Source organism: Buceros rhinoceros, unplaced genomic scaffold (genome assembly GCF_000710305.1).
Source record: "Buceros rhinoceros silvestris isolate BGI_N320 unplaced genomic scaffold, ASM71030v1 scaffold9848, whole genome shotgun sequence".
Lineage (NCBI taxonomy): Eukaryota > Metazoa > Chordata > Aves > Bucerotiformes > Bucerotidae > Buceros > Buceros rhinoceros.
In genome coordinates, this window is record NW_010426339.1 from 143,145 (window position 1) to 167,247 (window position 24,103).

At 40.4% G+C, this 24,103-nt stretch overlaps 1 protein-coding gene across 1 annotated transcript in view; it reads left to right on the plus strand.

Moving 5' to 3' along the window:
- The window catches only part of LUZP2 (leucine zipper protein 2), a 164,317-nt gene that overhangs the window by 89,337 nt on the left and 50,877 nt on the right, over nt 1–24,103 (plus strand). The window contains exons 6-7 of the mRNA XM_010141466.1: nt 19,810–19,872; nt 22,726–22,788. Of these exons, the coding sequence (XP_010139768.1) occupies nt 19,810–19,872; nt 22,726–22,788 (126 nt within the window). The remainder of the gene's footprint in view (nt 1–19,809; nt 19,873–22,725; nt 22,789–24,103) is intronic.

The window sequence follows — 24,103 nt, forward strand, 5'->3', positions numbered from 1 at the left end:
TGTCACACCTGAATGTTCCTGTCCAGGACTGAGAGCTCTCCCATAACCTGGAAGCTCAGACTACTAGACAAGTTGGCAGGGACGTGGCTTTTGTAGTTCTAAATAGATTTCCATGAAAGTCAATAAGAATTTAGAGAAAAAAGCATAGTGATCCCCAAATTGATCATATTATAGCACAAGATACAAAACTTCCACTGATTTCAGGGGAGTGTTTGTGTTTGCTTCAGGATCACGCTGCTGAATACAGATGTTTATTTGCCAAGTTCAGTGGGAGCAGAAAGTTATTTTTCAAAAGACTTTTTTGCTGTTCAGAGGTTTAAATTAAACTAGGCCTCTCTTGTTTTGTACTCTTAAATTTTAATCGAGAAGAGGTGCAGGTGGAAAATGTCAGCTTTATACAGTGAGGTGTTTTTCAGCTGAGGATTGCTGGCTTGTGGCTTTATAAAGATTATAGTCCTCTCCTGGGACTCATTATCCTCTAGTTGTAATTCAATCAAACCCAATACAATATTTGGAATAACAATTCCAATTATGTACCAAATATATATATATCCAAATATATCCAAAGAGGCTAAAAAGATAACAATAACAAACAACTGAAATTGATGTTAGAATTATTCTAGAAAAAAAGCCTCACCCAAACTTCCTGAGTTGATGGTCATTCATTTTCCTACCTGAGCCGAGGTGTCTGTACGAGCTCTTCAGCTGTAACGTGACCTCACCGTGTTGTTCGAAAAGTACAAGCACGTGAAACTTTTTCTTGACCTCAAACAGAATTGGTTCTCACCTACTTTGCACCTATTTCAGCCTGAAAGCCTGGAATATTTTCAGATGCAGGACATTTCTGTCCCTGCGAATAGATTCAGCGGGCTGAGGAGGGGTGTTCAAATTTGTTCAAGTCAAATACTTACATATCGCTTTTCCTAAGGAATATCTCAGCCTTGCTAGGGAGTTTCTTGCCTTAAGAAAAGTGAAAATATTGGTTGTGCAGTGGGAATACTCTGGAATTTGACTGGCCTCCTCTCATAAAATCGCTGCAGCAATTCACTCTATATTACTCTAGTGGTGGAAAATAGCTCACCCTCAGGGTCTGGTCAACCTCGTACTGAGTCTGCGGCGTAGAAATTGAGCCATCCTGGGCCAAAATCGCCAATTTTCTGTTATCCAAAACATTTTAAATACCTTACTTCTGGAGTCTTCTCTCCCACACTCCCTTTTGAACACTGTTCAATCATATTTGGGGCTGCGAATGTTACTGGAGGGGGAAATACTAAATAGATCAATTGACTTATCACTAATTTTAGGCGTAACTCCTCGAGTGAGTTACATCGACTTTATTTAGTTGTTATTTAAGTGCTGTATTGATCTTCCAAATAGCTGGTTCTAGCTATGCTGTAATTTAAAAATACAATTTTTGTTTGCCTGCCTTGAAGTACCTTTGCCATTTCTGTCCCAGTAATTTTGCCTATTTGTCAAGTTTACCTGTAAGAGCCTTCCCATGGGATGACTCTTACGTTCTTCAGAATTTGATTTCACAATTTTTACAACTGAAAATGCTCAAAACAACCACAACAGTAATGCTTGAATCACTCCCTTTTTTCTGTCTCATAAATGGTTTAAAACATGTAGAGGATAATAGATGAGGAAATGTTTCTTCGGTGAAATTATAAGGGTTTTATCAAGCAGGTGCTGTTCAATGTACTCTGGAAGGTGTTGTCTTAGCTCAATTTTCTTTTGTGAGTAGTAGCTGCATGAACTCAGGAAAGGTTTGCATGGATTAAAAAATATTGTGAAAATGTCAGATTTGTGTGATTCACCCACAAGCTGTGCTGGCTTTTGATGTGGTGTGCTCACTTCCTTTCAGATGTAAAATAATTCTTATATTTCAGACTATAAATGTAACCCACCGCGTGTCAGGTATCCGCTTGCTGTTTGTGTGTGCGTGTGTATTTGTGTATTTGTGAGTTTGCATATGTGCATACTTCTAAATGAAAAACACTCTTCACATAGAGATCCAGATACATATTTATGTGTGTATGAGAATATAATGTGATGGGGAAAAAATAGCTTAGAAGTATCAAGCAGTTGATTCAATGAAAACTGTAATGCCTCAGTTTCTCTGGATGTGCCCGGGAAACTTTTCTCCTTCAGGGGTTGATTTGCTGATCATATTTCTTGTATTGAAACTGCAATTTCCGTGTGATGCTCAAATTATTCTTTTTGTTGCGGATTTTTGTCCTTATGTGGGGTTATTTTTCGGTTGATTTCGGTGGAGCTTTGCTCATTCACTGAAGGAGATAATTCGATCTTAAAAGTGCTTCAGGACAGCACTGAGCTAGAAAAGCCACATTTTCTAAATTAGACTCAACAATTCTCAAGCACTAATTGATGGCAATGTATCAGTTTAGTCTTTTTTAAAATGGTGTCAGCCTGCCGTCTTTAAATTTGACAATGGATAGCTGGTATTCTGCAAGGACAAATACATTGAAACGCGAAGGATTTCATGCCAGGGCATGAAAGGGTAGTGAGAAAGCAGGGCCAGATGTACGTGCACGGGAAGATGTTTCAGTGGCAGGCGATGGGGTGTGCTGTGGGCATGGTGCTTCAGCTGGGTGGCTTTGCGCGCTGTACCACCGGGAGGCGTGAAAAGGCAGGTGGGGAGTTTTTCCTATGTAGAAAAATCCCTGGACACCATAAAAGGGCAAAATTTGAAGCATCTTCCTAAGAAATAGAAAAGCCGTTAACAGTTTCCTTCTGTTGGATGTATGTTCTTTTTGCTGTTTACTTGTGTTTTAAAGGGCAAAGCAGGACGGCAGAAAAAATTGTGATGAAAACAGGATGTTTTCCTGTGGGGTGAGTGCAGGTGGTAGGATTAGCTTTTGTTAACTTCCAATTTGTCGATTTCTGATAAAAAAAAAAAACTGCTTTCCATTTAAAATTATGAGACAGCAAAAATTACTGGATATTAGAGACAGCAAAAGAGTTGTGCAAAACAGAATTCCCAGGAGACGTGCGATGATGCCCGTGGTTGGCTGTGGCTCCGGCTTGGTCTAAATGGGTGAGTGGGAGTAGACGGACGGTCGCTCGACCTCTCTGCTTCTGGGCTGCTGCATCGCGTCAGTGGTCACAGAGGCCAGGAGAACCCCACTAAGTTTCTGAGGTAATTCCCACGTATTGTCTCTATTAAATCAAACATTTGGTATACTGTAAATTTCTTGGGTTTTCTGTCGAATGGAGTCTGTAGGCAGATTAAATGTAATGGGCTCTTTTACCTCCTCCCTGAATTCCTAATAGCATAATTTATGCTTTTAGAAAAGCTTTTCTTGCTGTGCATTTGTGCGTTAAAACCGTGAGGTTTTGTGTATTTGGCTTGGCCAGTGCTGGGCACCCAGCATTTAAATTGTGCGTTTGGTGGGGATGAGCTTTAAGTCTCAGCAGAGAAGAAGCAAAGATCTGGAACCTGAGAATTAGAATCTCCTCCAAATATGGGTCTAACTGGATCGAGAAAATATTAGCACCCAGACATGAAATTCCTATCCTGAAGCTGTTCAATGGATCCTGATTAGTTTGGGGTAAAATCTGCTCTTCACCGACGTTTCCTATAGTGACGTTTGTCCTGTTGAATCTTGTTGAGAATTCACTAAGGTACCTGAGGGAGCATCAATGAAATTCTGGGTTTTGTTCTTTTTTACAGTGCTGTCACCTTATTTTTATTTCCCAAGGATAAAACATGGCATGGACATTCATTGCGAAGAGCACATTATTGTTAGCAAAAATGTAGATACGACACAGCAAAGAACCAGTCAAGCCCCGAACAGCTGAGGCAGATACAAGGATGCAGTGACTCAGAACTCTTCGGGAACTACTTCTGCAAAGTCCCCCTACACATATCTTATGCCTCCTTGGTAGACTCACTGCAGCCTGGTGTGTTTTGTTTTTGGTTTTTTCTTTCTTTTTTTCTTTCTCTTTTCCTTTTTTTTTCTTTCTTTTTTTCTTTCTCTTTTCCTTTTTTTCTTTCTTTTTCTGTTTCTTTTTTCTTCCTTCCTTTTTTTTTTGTAAGATTCATGCTGCTCCTTTGAGCATCATTCCAACCATACACAAGAATTGGCTTGCTGAATTGGCTCACATGATTTTAGCTAATTGCATCCCTTTCTGGGTCAGAGAGTGACTATTTTTCTGTGGCTCCAGAAGGAGAAAAATTAGAATTTCTTGAACTTTTCTATTGTTGCAGATCTAGTTTGATTGCTCCAACATGCACAGCTAAATGAGGAGTATTATTGCTTAGGTGGAAAACACACTGTCAATATTTTTCTTTTCATTGACACAGATTCCCAATGACTGTTGCCAGCTCTTGGGTAAAGCCCCAAATTATTTACATTTGAAAGAGGCGAGTGTGCCTGTGCAGTTGACAGGAGTTTTATTTGCACTGCATTCCTGTTGCCACTGACGTCCTCTGCACAGAGCAGGCACAGTGCGGAAATCCAGCAGCCTGGTACCAGAGATTGTTCTGTAAAATGATGGTTTAAGCTCAGTGAATGATGTTGAAATCAATATTTTTGAGTTAATTATTTTTAATCAATAAATGGCCCACATTTTTTCCTTTGAAAAACGTTTGATTTTCCTTTAATCATCCTGGTCTTTCTGACATAACTAGAGTAATCCTGCAAGTGTTAAAAGGAAGGAAATAAAATGTAATTTTGCCCTAATCTTTGGGGTTTATCTTCTATTACTGTTTGTCATACTTTAGAGTGTGTATTTCCCAATCTAATTCACATTTATTTCAAAGTCGGATTACATATACTTTTAATACAACTCAAGTGATACTACTTTGTACTGTTCAATTAAGGCTGACTTGAAAAAACTGTTGTATGCTTTGGGGTTTTTTAATGTAACTCTCTCACTTGTAAGGGTGGAGGAGCCAGCCAGGACCCTCGGCACTGATGCGAAGTCCTGCTCGTCTTTGCAACCTTGTGAGCAGAACTGTATATTTATGGAGAGAATCCAAGACCATTTGCTTAAAAGAAAGAGACTATTGCTCTTTGGTACACGGCTTAGAGTGAGGAATGTGTGTCTTCTATAGGGGCTGCACACTTTCTGGTTTGTAGAAATCTGAAAGAAAGCTTTTTAAGCTCAGAACTGCATTGATTTTGTCATTCCTTAAGTACATGTTCAGCTTCTGCTGTTGGTTGGTTTTTGGTTTGTTTGGCCTTTTTTTTTTGTAATAAAGTTTTGGACGAGTGTTTGGACAGTTAGAGTGATTTGGTTTCACCTGTGGAGCTTTGCAGCAGGATCCCTAGAGCACGCAAGTGTGTGCTGACTCTCTTCTCTGGTTAAGCTGCATCACCCCTGAGATGGAGACCTGTGCTGCAGGTTGGCTGCTCTTCACTACCCCCAATCAAGATGCTGACTGTTCTGTGCCTTGTCTTCCCCTTTCCTTACTTGCCAAATACCTTATTCCTCTGGTTAATCAATTCTTCCGAAGAACAATCAGTAGGACTAATTCTTCTTACACAAAATAAAATAGATATTATCACTTGGGGGAAATATAATAACAGGGAATAGCACCACATACCTGCCTGGCTTGGCAGAATTAGTGTCTACATCATGATTATGCCATGTCTTGGCTGTTAGTATTTCGAAGCATAGTTACTTACATTTGCCAGGAACATAAGTCTAGGAATCTGAGAATTTAAAACCTGAACTCGTGGGAATTTGGAATGACATGGCTTTATCATCGCTGTGGGGTTTGGATTTTCAGAAATAGTTATGGATTCCAAGACAGACAGCTGCTGAGCAGTGAGATCACTAAGTTTGCTCCTCTGAAACTCCAGCTGTTTTCAGAAATAGTGAAATGTCTCTTGCAGATAAAAACACACTGCTTTTAAAGAGTGTGTGTAGTCAGCTGTAGCTTTAAGAAGCGTTCCTGAGAAGTACAGCTTCTGTGACCTAGAGCCAGATCTCCCAGATAGCTGTGAAAAGTATATGAGCACGAAAGTTATTAAATCTGCTGGGCAGATGCATTGCTTAGATTGCCTGCCTGTGACTGACAGGGCAATATTCTATTTGATATCATCGGATTGGGTAAATTACATTTTAACATCCTTTCTTTTCCAAGACAAGCCTTAATGTGAAAGCTGCTGACTGTCAAATTTGCTTTCTTGTCTAAACCTATTAACACTCAGGTTCAACTAAAATAAAACAGAAAAATCTAAGAAAAAAGTATGGTTAAATTTAAAAAAGATGAAATATTAATCCTGCAAGTGTCCTGAATGTTTGTGTATTTTGTGCAAAGTGGGAAACTTTTAGAGAGGGGATTAATATTTCTGTACTTTTCCTTCCATAACCCTAAAATTCTGAAAATTCTGGGATTAGAGTACCCCTTTGAAAAGATGGCTGTATAGGTATTGGACCTGGGGTGGGTCTGGGTGTGGCAAAAAGGCCAAGCTCAGATCTTTCACAGTCTCAGGGAGTCACGACTCGACAGCTCTCGTTTCGTGAGCCTGCGGGGTGACGGTGAGCTGCTGACTTGATGAATGCTGCTGAGGCTGAGACCTGCCCACAGGCACCGTGTTAGTCGTGGGAGGTTTTAATACTGTGGATGGAAGGACTAGAGAACACAGCGAGAGAGAAGATGAGCAAGGATTTCTGTATTTTAGGTAGTTACTTGTGTGCTTACAGCTTTTTGTGCCTGACTCGGTTGCAGAGTGCTTTCTAACACGTAACAATCCCCAGTAAGACCTGTTGTCTGACGCTTGCTCAGCATCAAATCAGTGCCGTTCAGGTAAGCCATTCCAGTTAAGTCTCCTGACTTTACAGCAGCTCTTTGGATCCCCGCTGAAGAAAATATGGATCTCTTGTGCTGGTTTGTGTTTACTGCTTTTTTCTTGACTCTTACTGCCTTATGTCGCTGTTTCCATGTCACTCCAGAACCTGCACCTAATGGGCACATAGTTGACACGCTTGGCCTTCTGCTTTCTGTGTGAGCCTTTCCCTCCAATGGGAGCAGGAAATAGTGCTGGGCTGTCCTACACCACTTACCTGCCTTTGTAGAGGTGGTGTCATTCATATCTTCTACTTCTGTGTGAGCCCATGGATTGTCTTAATGTATTGTGGGGATAAATAACGTGTCTTTGCTGTTTATTTTGCTTTGCCACATCTTCTGGAACTTCATTCACCTGGCAGATCCATGAGCATTGTGAAGCCTTTGATGCTGGGGAACGTCTCCATGGTTGTAGCTGCATTTGCCAGCTCACAGTGCTGAAATCTCAGCCTGAGGCATAAATTTCATGCAGCCACATGAGAATTCCGGGTTTTGTTAATTCAAGGCTCTGCACAGGAATAATGAGCTTAGTGCATAGTCTTCTTAAATCACCAGACAGACAAATCACTTCCCCTCTCCTCGTTTTGGTTTTACAGTTTTGTGTTGTTTTGCACCTAGTGTTGTCATCACCTGTGACGTCAGCGTGTTCGTGACATGGTCAGCCAGCAGTGCTCTCTGGGGACAGGGGATGGCTTCCATGCAGGACTGACACTGCACACACCGATGTGGTCCTCAAAGTATAGGCCATCTGGCTTGGGTCTCTTACGGTTTCCCTGCTTCTCTTCTGGTTTTTGTGGTCTTTCTTAGGATAGATTTGCCTTCCCCTTTTCGTTTTGGCATCTCCATCATTTTAGTCCCAACCAGATGAGGTTTTAAAGCATTTGTGCTAGTTCTCCAGATGCATAAGCTTTCTTCAGTTTTTCCAATCCATCAGCGTGTAGCCTTTTCCCAACATAGTTCTGAATTCAGAAGGAATCTGGAGAAAGTGCAACTAGGCATTAATTCTGATGTGATTTTATGCATCAGTTACCACACTCACCAAAATATTTTGCATTGTGATAATCTCAAGCAGGAACATAAACATTCCTTACACACATTCACAGTCCTCTGAACGTTTTAGTGGCTTTGGCATTGAGATGGGAGAAGTGGAGACCTATCGCTTTCTTACTCCACAAATTTTTGGTGTTCTATTTTTAGCATGAAAGGTCCTGTGAAGGTTTAGTTGAATCAATATAAAAGTAATTGCTATTATGATTAATATGCCTGTGTTCTGTCCAGCAAAATTACAAAGGTTATGAATCTAGAAAATGGCAAGTCTCTTTCTCAGAAAGAAAATACTTGGCTAATGCAGATAAACTGCACTTCAGGTACAGAAAACACAGGCAAAGAGATTTATTTAGATATCATTTATCAGACTATTGAGTTAAATAGAATTTTGAATGATATCGTAATGACAGTTGATAGTGATTTTTTTTCAGTGATTAAAGTAAGGAAAAACAGAATTCTAGGAAACTTCCACCTGCAAACGACTCTCCTGTCCTTCAAAGACAGAGCAGTCTCTTGCCCGGAAGGTAGGAGCATAGCATTGTTTTCCTGGCTGCGTTTACTGAAGTGTCTGCTGATTATTTTAAACTGTCATACCATTCAAGGGCAAATGTAAAATCATGCAGTTCCTTTCAAACTTCTCCAGAGAAGGTTTTAAATACTTCGCTAACAAAGTCAGGCCTTGAAAGCAAGGTCTTTTCATTGCTACCTGATGTAGAAGGAATAATTCCTTCATCCGACTCAATGGATACTGGCTGTTGTCAGGAGGTGAACACTCCATAAATCCTATGATTTTCGTGGACATGCATGTTCTATTCTGTTATTAGGTCTTTCTGCTTTCCAATGGTTCCCTCTTAGATGCCTGAAGCAAGGGGAGAAAAAAACAGTGGTCATAATCGGGAAAATGAGGGCTCCTTTTCATGGCCATCATGAGATGCTGCGTATATGAGCCACCACTGCTAGATAGACTCTCTGGGAATGTTCAGCAGACCGTTTGGCTCCCATCCAAAATGTCTGAGTCTTCCATTGAAATTGTAGTTTGGAAACAAAGTATGATTTATATAAGCTGTACGACATAAGTGTGTAATTGCGAAATTGCAGATTCAGCTTCAGATTATTCATGGCTTCGTTTGCTTTCTACTGAAAACCACATTTTGTCTTCGCACATTCTGACTGTACAGGTCTTTACATCTGTTAGAGGACTAGCAGAGGCTCTCTGAGGTTAAGATGATCAAAGCTGTTCCCATCTAGCCTCTCCTCCTGTGTGTGTGTGAAGTTGAACACGTGCAGTTTACCGTTGATATCACAAGCTTGTTTTTCTAATTAATCATTTGTCTTTATTTCAACATTTGTAGTGTAACTCCCTACATTACTATTTACAAAATGGAATGTGTATGTTCATGCTTGACATGTTGCCAAAGTAAAGCTAGTCTAGCGGACTGGCTGGAACGCTGGATTTTTATTTGGAAATTTCCAGAAGAATTTAAGGTTTTTGGACCTACCAACTCATCAAAGTTGATCAAAGGATTGTTAAAATAGCTCAGAATGAAGTATATTCAGACATTTCTTCTCTGCTTTGGGAAGGTCAAGGTATGGCAAGGCACGTAAGATGCCTTGGGATTTAGGAATGCTAATTCGACACGCTAAGCATTGCAGAACAGCTGGACTCATGGCTGAGGTTCTGACATACAGTGCTAATAGTAACTTGGTATCAAGCAGCATGAACTTGTTTTGTTGCAGAAACAATACAGAACAAAATGTGAAGCTAATGTAGAATTGTAGAATGTCTTTTTGAAGTTTAAATACAGTAAATGGGCCCAACACTTTGAGGCAAATTTCTTTTGGCAGCTTGCACATCAATGCAGCCGTTCAGAGAACGTTATCAATAATAGATGACGTTTGGAATGTGCACAAAAGCAGGATGGCAGGAGATAACAGGAAAGACTAACAGTCTGCTCAGAGAGGAAGAGACTACTTTTGAATACTGCCTTTCTTTTCAGTGTATTCTAAAAGGTACGGCAACATACTAATGCATTTTTCTGAAAGAGCAACCATGTGCGTTTCTTCTGTAGGCGCAGTGCACTGCCAAATTTCGGAGGTACATCTTTGCCAAGTGTTATAGCCTGTTGGGCAGAGATTGAGCGGAAAATAACATGTGTGCTTTGATACTGTAGGTATTTGGGGCTTTGTTCTTTTTAATATAACTTGGAATTGTGGTCTCTCTAATTCCACCGTTACATAGCACAACCTCTATCGTTTACATGTTGTCTGAGGTAAATGATCAACAAACCCCCTTTGTCCTTTGCTGAACACCAACACTGGATCAAGTCCTCAACGTGAAAAAATGTGGTAGTTTATCTACAGAGAAATATGTTTTGAGGGCATAATTTCAAATAACTTTGCATTATCACGTACTTCTATGAATCACTAAGACAGTGTTTATTTTGTAATACCACATTGTTACTGTTTCAGGGCGTGACTCCAGGTCTCACTAAAACCCTCCCCTGACTTTGAGATACTGGCTGGAGTCCACATTCACGTCAGCATTAATGAGGAGGAGATACTCCTGTCAGATATAGGAACTGATTAGCAGATGGCCTTCTATTCCAGATGTTGTTAGAAGAAGATGTCCCATGTGCTCTTGATTGATTACGTTCCCTCATAAGTACTAAGTAACGTTGTCTTCTACTTTTTTAATGACGGTCTTTAACTTCTTCGGTTTTTCACTGAAATATTATGTATCGGCATTATTTTTTTTCTGAAAAATATTCAGTTACCTTATTGATACATGTTAATTAGTCTCAGAAACCAAAGCTGCTGATGCTGAGATCAGAGCCTTTTTAATTTTTTTTCCTGAGAACCCTTTGGAACCCAATACAAAATGTCGGTATCTTATCTTGCTGTACCGAGTTTGAACAGGTGTCAGCGCTTTTCAGTAACATGGAAAAATAGCGTGGTTTAAATTAGGATACACCTTTTGCTCCTCCCTTCCCAAGAGGAGGGACCCTCTTGGGCATAAAAATGTAGGTTCACTATCATGGGTTGGTCGATGAATCCTCCAGAATTAGTGTTAATGGTTCAAAAAGCGTCAGTTGGGTTCTCTGAATTCCTGCTCCCGTATTCTCTTCATCTTGCCAAATGACTTTTAGGACATAGTTAAAGATTAATGATGATTGGATGAGAGTTCTGTGCCAGTAGGTTAAGAATGCCATTAACTGCCCTGCAAACTGTCCCCTGCCTGCGTTCGCAGTGAGCGAGCTGCTTAGTGATTTACTCCTCGCTGCTCATAGTCGACACGGTGTCCCTGCTAATGCAGCTGGGCCACTTCAAGGCTGAAGAGAGCACATGTCCTGCCAGCTTCAAACATAGGTAGAGCTTCTGTTGCTCCTGTACCTCTACAGTAGGACAGTGGGTGGTGCTCAGGTGATGTTTCTGATGTTTCAAAGATACAGGGATGCGGTTATGGTTTTGCTCTGCATGTGCTGACTGTGGTAAATTGCTACCGTGATTTACCTAACAAGATGCAAGAGAATTATTACATTCCTACATCAGTTCCAAAGATGGAGCCAGCACTGCATTGCCTCCTGATATGAACTCTACCCTGACAGAAGTCTCACCTTACAAACCTTGCCGCACTGGTGATAGTGCCTGCATCGTACTTAATAATTACAAATAATGTTTTAGGAAGTGCTGAAGTATCCTAACCTGAAAATTTTTATACTTGTGGAAATCGCTTTGTATTCTATAAGTAGGGGTAGGCCACAGCAGGACAGAGGCAAGAAGGTGGTATTATTTGGTACCTATTATGTAGGTGCTGATTTCTCTGTATATTGAATGAGCACAGCATGCTGGGAATATATTTAGTATGTGAATCAGTCCAGTAAATCCGACTCAGAAGTATCTGTTTCCTGATTGAAAGATATTGTAGTAGCTTCTTCAAAACGGCTGATGTGTATTTTAGGTGTCTATAGATTGTACTTGCAAAACTCCTTTTAAAAATTAAATATATTGGCCAAAAAGTTTTCTAACAACAAATACTCAGTGCACTCTCCTGGGAAAATTCAGGAGGCAGAGCCTATTAATATTAAAACGAACTGAACGATACGGCTCCACAGAGAGCAGTATATGTGTATTCCATAGTCATCTCCCGCTCTTCTCTTTTCATAAATATGCCATTTATGTTTTAAGACAGTTGTTGACAATTCTCGATCTAAAATATGCTTAATGCAGCATTTCATCCGCTGCTGCTGGTACAGCAGGAAAAGTGGAATTGCAGAACAGAACGCAACCGGTAGGACCCTTCACTCTCCTAGCACAGAGGAGCTTGTTTTTCTCAATGTCAGAAAAGCTTTTTACATTTGGATTATTTCTATTTACATGTTTGGTCACATCCAGCCTGCTCTTTTCATTTCTGTCACCTTACTTTAATAGAGCTCTCGCTGAGCTTTCTTGTTGAAAAGCAGGAGCTTCGGGCTAACGTCTACTGAACTATGAGTTCTGCTTCGCTGATGCCACAAACCATCCCCGGGGCGCTCAGCCACCTCTTCCAAAGGGAAAGACCAAACAATTGTCAGGTTTATTCTGTAGGTAATCCTGCGTGCCGTAAGCAATTGCCCTTCATTTCCGACATAAACTCTGTAAAATGGGATTCTGTGTTCAATATGCTGCTATGTCTTTAATTAGAATATCTGACACAGAAAGAATTAGAAATGGTGTTTCCTTGCCCATAAATATTGAAATGTCTAGAGAGGTGTAACTGAAAATTGAATCAGTCCAATAAATATTTTTGGGTATCATTTTCCCATCATGAGTTATCTTTACTCAGAGATAAGGAAAATACATGGCCCTAACCCCTTGCAATCCAGAAGAAAAACACCCTGGAAAAAAGAATTCTTGGTCCAGTACACTGATTCTTTGCTGTACCTTAAAAATTCAGTTTCTGAGGGATGAGAGATTAAGAGAAGCTTTTTTCCCACTGAACTATTTAAAACATGCATAGAAAAGAGTACCTGTACCAACATTGATCCTAACCCTATCAACAATAGCAGTCATTCAGGAATGTGCTTTTTTCTAAATTTTTGTTGTTGTTTTTCTGTGGCTACAGATTTGCAGACTGACAGAATATTAATTTTGAGATGCATGTGTGAAAGTTCAGGTGCAAGTGAGAAAAGTTGCCAAATTTCAGTTATTCCAGATAAAAAGAAAAGCTTTGGATTAAGGAAGAGAGTTCCAGGTATTTAGAGGAGTATCAGTGTACCATGATCTTCCTTTTACAGGTCAGATCTGTTCCCAGGGCTTCTTAAAAGATCTTATTTTATTTCATTGGTACTTGAAGGTGATAGCAGTGAGAGACAAGCTGCTTACAGGTCAGAGTGAAAACTCTAAACTCCATCTGGCAAACAGAAGGAATGAGGATAGCTCCCAAACCACCGTTCTCCAGGAATGAACTGCAGCATTCTGGGTTAGCGCTGTTCTCCCAGGGATTCTAACTGAGAGGAGGGTCAGGAAATAAATCTCACCTTAGAGGAGAGCTGAAGAGCAAAGCCTATTGCAGCTGGGAGACACGCCATCCAAAACAGGATCACAGAATGGGGTGGGTTGGAAGGGACCTTAAAGATCATCTAGTTCCAACCCTCTGCCCTGAGCAGGGACACCTTCCACTAGACTGGGCTGTGCAAAGCTCCACCCAACCTGGCCTTGAGCACTTCCAGGGATGGGGCATCGACAGCTTCTCTGGGCAGCCTGTTCCAGTGCCTCACCACCCTCATAGAGAAGAATTAGCTTCACAATATCTAACCTAAACCTACCCTCTTTCGGTTTAAAACCATAAGCCCTTGTCCTATCACTACGTGTCCTTGTAAAAAGTCACACTCCTGCTTTTCTGTAGCCCCCCTGTAGCCACTTAGTTTCCCTAAGAGCGTAGTCCCAGAGGCTGCCAGATAGCTGGTGACTGTGTTATGAATTTCTCCTAAATTCAGAGCACAAGGATTTCTTATAACAGTCATGAATGATTGAGCCCTAAAGTGATTTGATTCCTTAGATCCCATCACACATTTTTAACATAAAATTCTGCTACAGAAAAGCAGCATCTTAACTCGTTCTGTAAAAATGTTAGTTTGAAAACACAGCAGCAGTTCTCTGCTCAGAATGCTAGTGGTTTGTCAGTGACTGACACGGGTGGAGGACTTCCTCCATCCAGCTGCCTCTCAAGAGCACAGAAGCGCTTCCTCTTGGGCAGGGGAGGATAGTCTCACAGTACTCTGATCCTCCCGTGCTTACCAGTGGGCTGAGTTAAGTCTCAGCCATGAGAGGAGCTACGTGGCTATGGGTGACTGGGCATTGGTCTGCAACTGGTTATCTAGGCAACTGAGCGATGCAAAAACTAATGCTGAGGGCAAGCAGACTGTGAATGAAGTCTTCCTATTAAGTCATTAAACATTATCATTAAATATTTTCAATGCAAGTTGTCAGTGAATTGTGCTTTGGAAACACTGAAACCATGAAGTTTGTAAGGCTGAGCTTTGATGGGCAAGCCAGTGTTTACACTTTGTGTGGAAACATTAAAAACTTGACATACGTGAAAAGATTCTGGAAAAAAAGCATGTGCATGAGGAAGGCTAAGTCAAAGATGAGCTGCACTGTGTTTGCATCACAGTATTGTTATGCTACAGATGAAATGCATTTTTTGGCTGTAGGAAGAACTCTGACTGCCTCTAGGCAGGCTCACATTTACACCCCTGTCCGTTCCACAGTCAGGATGGAATCAAATCTCATCTTGTGCTACAGGTTTTTTCTGTATTACACTTCCAAGTTTTTTTGCATGGTCAAGTGGGAATGTGACTGAAAATCTGCTGTCTATAATGGATCCAATCTGACATGCTGCAATGTGTTAGCTCGTCATGACTTTAAATACATAGATTTACCTTCTAGTTTTTACTTTAAGAGAAAGAGACGGATTAAAAAACCCCTGAATAGTCAAAATGTAGACTTTTCTTTTTATTATTGCTGTTGTTGTTATTCCATATCTCCTTACTCTGGTTCATTTAACATTGTGCTGTCGTTGTTACAGCAGCTGTTTTGTGAGGCAGTAAGACCACGGGTCTAGCTACAGCTAAGAGGAAGCTTTCTGTGCCTAGATACACTCGTGACTCTGCCCTTCCTTTTCTCTGCGTGCTTCCCTGACGCACAGATTATTCCAGATTAATGTTTGGAAGAAGTCGTGGATGCAGCACTTCTCAACTAAACCACAAAAGTCTGTGCTTGGTTCACTAGAAGGGGCTCAGCGTGGTTTGATTTGCACTATTCATCACGGGGAGGCAGAGCCAGATTTATCTTGTATACAACAAATACCTGCTGTCAGACCTCAGATAAAATGTCTGAATTGAAGCTGATTGCTGGGAATAATTTCCTGAGAGGGAAAGTGATTTTCTTTCCTTGAACGTACTTTGTGTCCTCGTGCTTTCTCAGGCTAGCAGGCAAACCAAAGTGCTTTGTACTGACAACATCTGTGTTGTATGGTTTGTTCAGCCAGGGTTGAGGTCCCGATGCTGTTTCAAAGAGGTAATATCGGTGATCCACATTATAAAGCATAAACGTAGGAGTATGAAAGCTCTCATCTGTGGCCAGAGGTCATGGGAACCTAACTTCAAAAAATGACACCTGACAATTTGTGCCTTTTACATCGGTGGCATATTTTTGCCCTTCTATTAGTAGAATAAGTGATACACCAGGTAAAAGTTAATCTCCATAACCTGAGATTCACAATGATAATAAACCCTCTTAAACTGCACCTAGGGGTAGTTTGTCACATTTCACAACGCCTATAAACCATGACTCTTGCCTCATGAGCTGTTTACTCTGTGTGATAAATGAGGAGGGGATGTTACAACAAATACAATATGTAGCTTAACAATTTTAATAAAATAACTTTACAGAAAAGGAACTAAAATTACAGTAGTAAAAGAATATTTATTGAGCTTTAAAGTGTAGAATTTGTGCTTTTCTTTATCTAAGTTTGGATAAATGGATTCAATGGGAATTGAAAAGAAAAGGCTAAAAATATTCTGTCACACTTCTCAGCCATTATGCAGTGACATTGTAGGGGAAAGAGGTAGGAGAGGAAGGAGACCTAAATTTTATTGAGCTAAAAGTTGATAAAGCTCCTAAACAATATGGAAAGAAAGGACCATTGGCATCATGGTTTTTGTTTTCTCAGAACGCTCAGGGAGTCATCTCTCTGTATGCTTCTTCCCTCTCTCCCTCTCCTCTGCAGAGATGATGCTCTGTCTGTCCTGGGAGGGACTGCTGCCTCTCTGGTAACATGGGTGCATCTCTTCAGATGTGTGGTGATTATTTTGGCCGCCTGCTGTCCTTTGATTCAGGAGAATAAAGGACAGAGGCGAGGGGATTATTTTCCAGTGTTAGGAATAGAAAGGAGACGTACTCCTCCAGCCAGCCAGCGAGGGGTTTGTAGCGGGCAGGTTCAAAGGCACGCTGGCGAACAGCTGGGGTGCTATGGCTTCTTTTATCGCGGTGGGAGATCTTCAGGCAACCTAAATGTGGGGTTACACCAGTGCTCGTATAGTGAATTCAGCTTCCATTAAGCCTGGTGTCACCTTCTGAAAATAGTATCAGAACCCAAACAGAGGCTGGGAATGTTGTGTCAGTATAACAGGAAAGGGGAAAAAAAATTGCCCAGGGACTGAGTGACAGATCTGTTTGGGAATGATGCAGAAAGCTTTTTATTTTCAGTGCGGAAGCTCTGTGAAGAACAGGTTAACAAATCTGACAAGCTGTCACTGAGAGTTCTCACTCTTTCGGAGGACAGAATAGACACTGTGTATGTGTGCGGTTCAATTTGCTGAGTGGAGGTACCACGACAGTAAGTATCGACTACGTGGGAAGGGACAACAGGATTCTGACGCGTGTGGTGACCACCGACAGCATTTTTCTGCACCTGAATTTAGGGATGCACTGAAACTACTGGGGCAAAGGAGCTAACGGATTTAGTAAGTTAACAGATACTACAGAAACTTGGCTGAGGTGTATGATTACATGCAAACGCTCTTGCTAACAGTTTGTGCTATAAGCTAAGATGTCCAAATACATTAAAATACCTATTTAGTTTGAATGTAGTAGTAACCTTTCTCTAAATCTAAAGGGCCATGTCTAATTGAAATCATTATTCTATGTAATTTTAAGAGGCTATTAAAGACACATTTACAAATACTGAATTCATTCCATGAACTTTTACTGATTTTTTTAAAAATCTGAAACGTCAAAGACTTTTTTTATTAAAATACTTCAAAATAAATGAAAAAAACAACTGTGTAAAATTCTAGTTAAACTTATTTGTTTTTTTTTTTTTCTTTTAAGGGTGCTTAATAGGAAAATAAAAAGATTTAGGAGTCAGGACTTCTATCCTGGCTCAATAAGCAGTTGTAACCTAAAACTTCATTGTTTAATTGATCCAATTTTGAATAGCCCCTTCCTTGCCAACTTACAGAGCATGTGCCTGACATGTTCCTTTTGCAACATCTTAATCCAGAATCTATTGAACCAGGCTTTGTTATGCTTCACATGTTTTTCCTGGTATACTTCACATTCCGCTGTAGAGAAGGGTCACTGTTAATCAGGATGCAAAGCTATTTTTGATCGTGACGTGCCATTTGCAAAGTAACATAAAATCACTCAAATTGTCATCACAAAGTTGTCATCTACTTCTGACAAGCTCCTACTTACTCTGCTCTCGATAATTGTAACCTTTAGTGCTTGCTCTTGTTTCTAAAAACATTATTAAGTGCAGATTAAATCATGTCTATTTTGCCTGCGTTCTGGTAACCCGGGGTTTTTTTTGTTGTGAGTAGGGTGGATAATGGGGCGGGATTGGTAAATCCTGTTAAACCCAGCTCCATCTCGAAAATGGAGTCCATCTCCTAACTTAAAATACTTTCATCATGTTTTGTGTTTGAACAAGCTCTTTTAACTGTGTTCTTTTGCCAGGCTGCTTTGGCACAAAATGTGGAGACTGTGCCAGCCATCTAGAGCAGGATGCGTCCTGTTGGGGTGGTAGACGTTCAGTTCGTCACATGTTAGGGGACTGCAGGGTCTCTTTGGAAGAGCACACGTAGCAGTTACTTGTGGACTGTTAATGAATTCACAGAAGCGTTTCTTGTAGTAGCTTACGCTCGGCAAACGGAAGATAAATGAGTTAAAAATGTCAAGATTACAACTCATTCTTGTTTTGGTTCTGAAATATGGATAGAGTCTGTTACCTAATCCAACCACCACCAGGCTGTAGGCGGGCTGGAGGATAATGAAGCTAGTTAGTCAAAAATAAGAGATGACTTCCTGGCTTAATTAAGTGCAAGTCCCTAATGAAGCAGTGCCTTTAGCACGTCTGTTTGGGCATCGCCCCAAGAGATGATGCTGATCCTTTCACATCTCCTGCGTGATCACAGTACCACACGGCTCTTCAGACGTAGCCTTTGCGAGCTGTAGATGTTCTGGGTGTGCCTCACCTCTTTGGTTTCCATTTGGCTTGATCTTGGTTCACCTTGTGCAGAGCCAGTTGTCTTGTTCTGTATTTTTGCAGTGATTGGTACAATATGGTGTTGCTCTGTCAGGAGCTGCAGTGTCTTTTCAAATAAAGGACGAAAAGTAATTAGCTGTGAGACATAGCAGAGCACCACTGGTTCTCGCTCCCCACACACCCAGCACTTTGCAAATCCTATTTTGTGAAGCCGAATCTGGGTTGACTCGTTCAGAGTAACATCCCTGTTCCTTTCTGTTACTTTGCAGTACTGTGGTTGCCCATACCAAAGAGCCAGACAAGATTTGTTGTTTCTGCAGCAGTGAGTGTTGGAGCAGGGTAGACAGCAACAGAGGCACGTGTGAAATGATGTCGTGTCTTCTTACTTTGGAGTTGTGCAAAGGAGGTTTTAAATGAAATTTCAGTTTCTTTGCGTTGACTTTACTATGAAAGGTTTTTTCAAGACAAACTCCAACGTTCTGTTTCTGGAAATAAAGCTTCCAATGGGATGTGGACCTAAATTTGAGCAGGATGGAATTACTTTTTTTTTTTTTTTCCCTCTAACACCAGCTTGTTCTCATACACAATGTTCAAGAAAGCCATTGCTCTTCAGTAATAAATACACATCCCTGAAATGTGGTGGGCTGCGTTTGTGTATGCATGTTTACAGGATAAGTTGTTTTTAGCGTTCTTTTAATTTCTTGTTAGTGTAAGCGTGTTATATCCAGCACTATCAAAAACCTGTGTCCAAACAGTTTTGAAAGATGTCCACGCTGCAAAGAAATCTTTACCCTTGACTGTCAGTTACGGGATTACACAAGTGAGGAGTGCAGGAAGAATTACCAGAAAATTCATTTTAGCAAGGTTTATTATTTTCCCTAAAAATGAGAAGAAATATATTGAAAATTTGTGTGTGAAAAAGTGGAGAGAGTTTGGGAGTACTGGCAGTTTTGAATTACGAAATTTAGCAAAAAGACCACACACCTTCGATCACCAAGGTTGAGTGATGAGATCTTGGCCCTATTACTCAGCTGTTACAATGATTTACTGAAAATTATATTGAACGGTTGACACCGGGTAAGGATTAAAGGGGTTTTTCTTCACTTTTTTACCTCAGCGTATCCAATCAAAATTGCTTTCAGCTGCTAGATTGTCTTGGAAGGTTTCTGTGGGCTGTCTTGTTCCTGTGAGAGGAGGTTTTAATGCCAAGTTGCAGACTTTGAGAATTCTGGAAGAGAGGACATTGTGCCATGATGCATCTGTCTTGTCTTCTTATCTGTGTCTTTGCTGGTGACTTGAAGGCGTTATACGTGTATAAAATGAAACCAGCAGGATAAATATTTAAAGGGTCTCTAAATATTTCAGTAACTCTCAGTGATAAAACTGTATTATTATTATTATTTTTTCCCCTCAGAACAAAAGCCTCAAGAACAAGCTCTTGTCAGGAAACAAGCTTTGTGGTATCCATGCAGAGGAGGTAAGTAAGGTTCCTCCCTGTTCTCAGCCTAACACACCCGAAAGAACCTTGTGACAAAGTCTTTTGTCCTGAGGTTCTAGTATAGGTTATACATTTTATATATGTGTGTGTGTGATGAGTGTTCCTAAAAGGCTCTCAACTCACTTCTGGGACTTTGGAAGCAACTCAGATGTATGACAAAGTGAGCTGCAAACTCAAGTTATGGACAACTGAAATGAAGTTTGGGCACGCTTATGGAATATACGTACAGCTCTGTAGATACGTGTCACACATTTGTAATGTATATGAACCTGCTTTCCTTGCCATGATCTCCATGCCTAGGCTAAGACGGGAATAGCTAAATGCTTTTTTTGAAATTAATTTATACAGACAAGAAAGATTTATTATTATTGATCCCTAGAATATTTCATTACTTCAAGGAAAAAAGGGTCACTTTATGAAACGGGAGGAAAAAATCTCCTCTCTCTTAAAGAGCGAGCTAGTGAAGAGAGTTGGTGGTACAAAAGCCCTTTTTTCTTTTTGTAAATACATACATGTACAAGTGACTCTCTTCATGTCGTCCCTTTATATAACTTCTCATGAAAGAGGATGTTACTATATATGAATCTGGTTTCGTCGTTTGCATGACTTTAATCATGTTTTTTCATATATAATTTCTGTGAAAGTCATTGCAACTTGCCAGAAACAGAAAATGTAGCCCTTCTCTGCGAGATTTTCATAATTATGTTGAACAAGTTTTGTTTATTCAAAACTCAAAGGTCACAAACTGAGGTCAAAGGTATTTAGCCTAACGAGATCGGCAACCACTGTTTCTGAGAAATCCCCAGTGGGAGGAAATAAGTGTTTGGGGGTATTTTTTTTCTAGCTTGTAAAAATCTGTGTGTTCTTCCTATATCCCAATATTTACTTTCAAACATACCACAGTATATGAATGCAAATATATTTTGTTCCCATGTTTACAGGTTAAAAAATTGGCAGTGAGTACAACATAGCTTTCTGTTTTCCCCTCTTTTTCAAGTTTGTTTTTCCTACCTGCACAGCATCTTGAATGTTTGTAATTAACATGAAGATCTTTTTCCTGATTATGTCTCCTTTAATATTTGCCACAGAAATGCCGTTAGATCTAAGGCGAAACCTAAGATTAAATTAAATATATTGTGGTGTGAGAAGCCTGGCTGTCAGAGAATTTCAAAAAACTTACCCTAAGCTAACGAACAAGTGAAGGCAGCAGATTGTGAGTGTATTTTAAGCCTTAAGAATCTCAGATTTATGAATCATCCTGGCAAATCCGTGGCTTTTAAGCAGGTTTGTGCCATTAGAACAAGCAAAGATGCCACAGGAGTATCCTTTCCTTGTTGTTTTGCTAGTTAGGTGGTGCCAGCCAGAGAAACACAGTGTGTTTGCTGCTCTTGGATGACGTACCACACTCACCGAGCATAACAGCTGTGTGAAACCAGTGTCCTTCTAGTTACTAGATCAAAACCACTTGGTGGATAGAATTACCTTCCAGAAGGCTCCTGCTTCTTTCCACTCTCTCGGGCTGCGTGCGGTTTAGTGAGCCCTGTGAGCCCCTGTCTCTTTGCATAGATGGGAGCACACGTGGGGTCCTGCACCATTTGGATGGATGGGGTTTCACTTCGAGAATTTGGAGCCTTGGAGAGAGGAAATCTTGGGTTTCCCAGGGCACAGAAGGGGGCACATGCCAGGGAGATACGCTCAGATGCTGTGGTTTAGAACTCACTATCACCTTGTGTCTGACCTCTTGTGTCTTACCTGTCTGACCGCACTAAAAAGCATCAGTTTTGTGAGACCTCTCCCTAGAAGTGCAGAAAAAAGTACCAAACAACCAAATTTTATCACAAAGACTTACAGGTCACATATGTGCTTCTGAATCACTTACATTACACACTGAATACATGTAGCTCTATAATTCTTAACTTCATTGCGGGTTTGTGATTTAGCAAATGAGTGATACCTCAGTTGCATCTCCTAGATTCCTCTTTGGGATACCTCGTATGTCACAGAGACTCTGTATTTTTCTTAACCACAACTCCTAGAAGAATTCCAGTTGGTCAAGGTTTTCTCACTGGTCTTAGTTGATGTGGAATACATTCCATAGCTCTACCAATTGCATGGGCCAGATCAGAGGACGGTGCTATTGGCACTTTCTGTCGTGTGGGTGAAATAACAGCGGATCTAGTTAGTTACAGAAGAATTTAACTCAACTAACCTTGTTAGTTGTTTCAGATTTTACAGGCTACAATAGCCTGTTTGGCCTTACTGCTTAAATATTTAAAGCAGGTTCCACAATTTTTCTTCAGATTCATTCATTCTTCCCAAAAGTCTGTCGCTGAATTTGAATGCGCCAATTGGAAAGACATAAAAACTTTCGAAAAGCTCCAATTCATGGAAGGTGTACAACCATCTGTAATCTGTTATGTTTATGGCCGTGTGGTAAATGTGGGATAGATTTCTAAACTAGTCCTAGGAGTTCTAAACATTTGGCGTTAACTAATGCGAGAAAGCTTGTGTTTGTGGATTTTATGAAAAAGAAGTTATTATTTTGTCAGGGTTCTTTAAAGGTAAAATAATGCTCCTTGGATAGTTTGGTGTAGTATATAAAAAAATCTATTATTTTGTTTAACTAAATTAAAGAATGTATAGACCATTAAGAATGTATAGACTATTGCTTCAACATGCACCCTGGAAAAGCATTTGACATTGATTTGGGTTATATTCTGCATTTTAAAGCTGATCTAGTTCCTGGTGTTGTCAGAACTTGCTACCTTTTTTCTCATCTTAAAACTAAATAGTCAAAATAAACCCCTCTGATTTGATTATTCTCACTTCCAGTCAAAAAAGATCCAAGCCCAGCTGAAAGAGCTTCGTTATGGGAAGAAGGATTTGATTTTTAAGGTAAGTTTTGTTTCACTATAATAAGCTAAAGTATTGCAGCACTGAAGTAATCTAGGAGTATGAAAGCTGCCTTTATAGCTGTAGTTCTCAGGAATCATTTCCTCCTCACTGTACCAAAAAGAGCTCAAAGCACCAAAGAGAGACATAATACCGTAATGCAATTTCAGAAATAGCATCTATTTTGGTTTCTTTTTTGTTCTGGGGTTTGGTTTTGTTGTTTTTTTTTTTTTTTTGCAAGCTGCTGTAACAGGGACGGTGCTTTTTATTAAATTGATTTCTAGAGCAAGGAAGAGAAGATTCAAAGCCTGAAAAGTTGTCTGGTGTCTTGGTTTTTAAACAGACAAAAGCAGTGGCAAGTATTTAGTTCATGGATATCTGTATTTATGTGATCACATGCTCTTGTTTCCTGCCGGTGCCCTGTTCCGTAGATTCTGTAACACGTTTTTCATCTTTCTAACTGAACAACAGAATATTTTTCAGATGGTTCCTTTTTTTTTTCCTTTGATTGGCAGTCCTCCTTGGCAATGTCAATGATTGTTAGCACTTACAGCAAATCTTTGTGTTTGTGATTAGCTTGAGTAATGGAATGTTCATTAGGTCCCCGGATCCAAATCCCTGCTGTAGGCTGAAGCATCTTTACCAAAACTGAAGCTTCTAAAAAAAAAAAAAAGTCTATGGCTTATACAATCCAAACGAAAAGCTCGTCCAGCTGGCACATTAAAAAAAAAAAAGAAGGGGGAACAAAACATGGAGACAGTTTGCTGAAGGTCATCAAGTCCTTGTTAGCATGAGGAGAAGTTAATGCCTGTTAAAGGAGGAGGAGAGAGACTCAGGTCACCTGACTGGAGGCTGCTAATTGAGTTCTGCTTTTATTCGCGGCATAAAGGATGAGGATGGGTGTCATCTTCAAAGTGACTAGAGCTAGAATGACTTCCAATGTAATTCCTGAAGGTCATCAAGTCCTTGTTAGCATGAGGAGAAGTTAATGCCTGTTAAAGGAGGAGGAGAGAGACTCAGGTCACCTGACTGGAGGCTGCTAATTGAGTTCTGCTTTTATTCGCGGCATAAAGGATGAGGATGGGTGTCATCTTCAAAGTGACTAGAGCTAGAATGACTTCTAACGTAATTCATCTCAATATGAGGTCCAGCTTGCCTCTGGAAGGTTTGACCTCTCTCCGCTGTCTCTCTGTTGTATGCACAGTGCTGTACAGAAGGAATAACGGAGACCTCTGAAAATACGCAGGGTGACTTGGATGTTGGGGGGGAGGGGGTGACAGTGTCCTTTTTTTTTTTTTTTTTTTCAGCACAAGGTGTG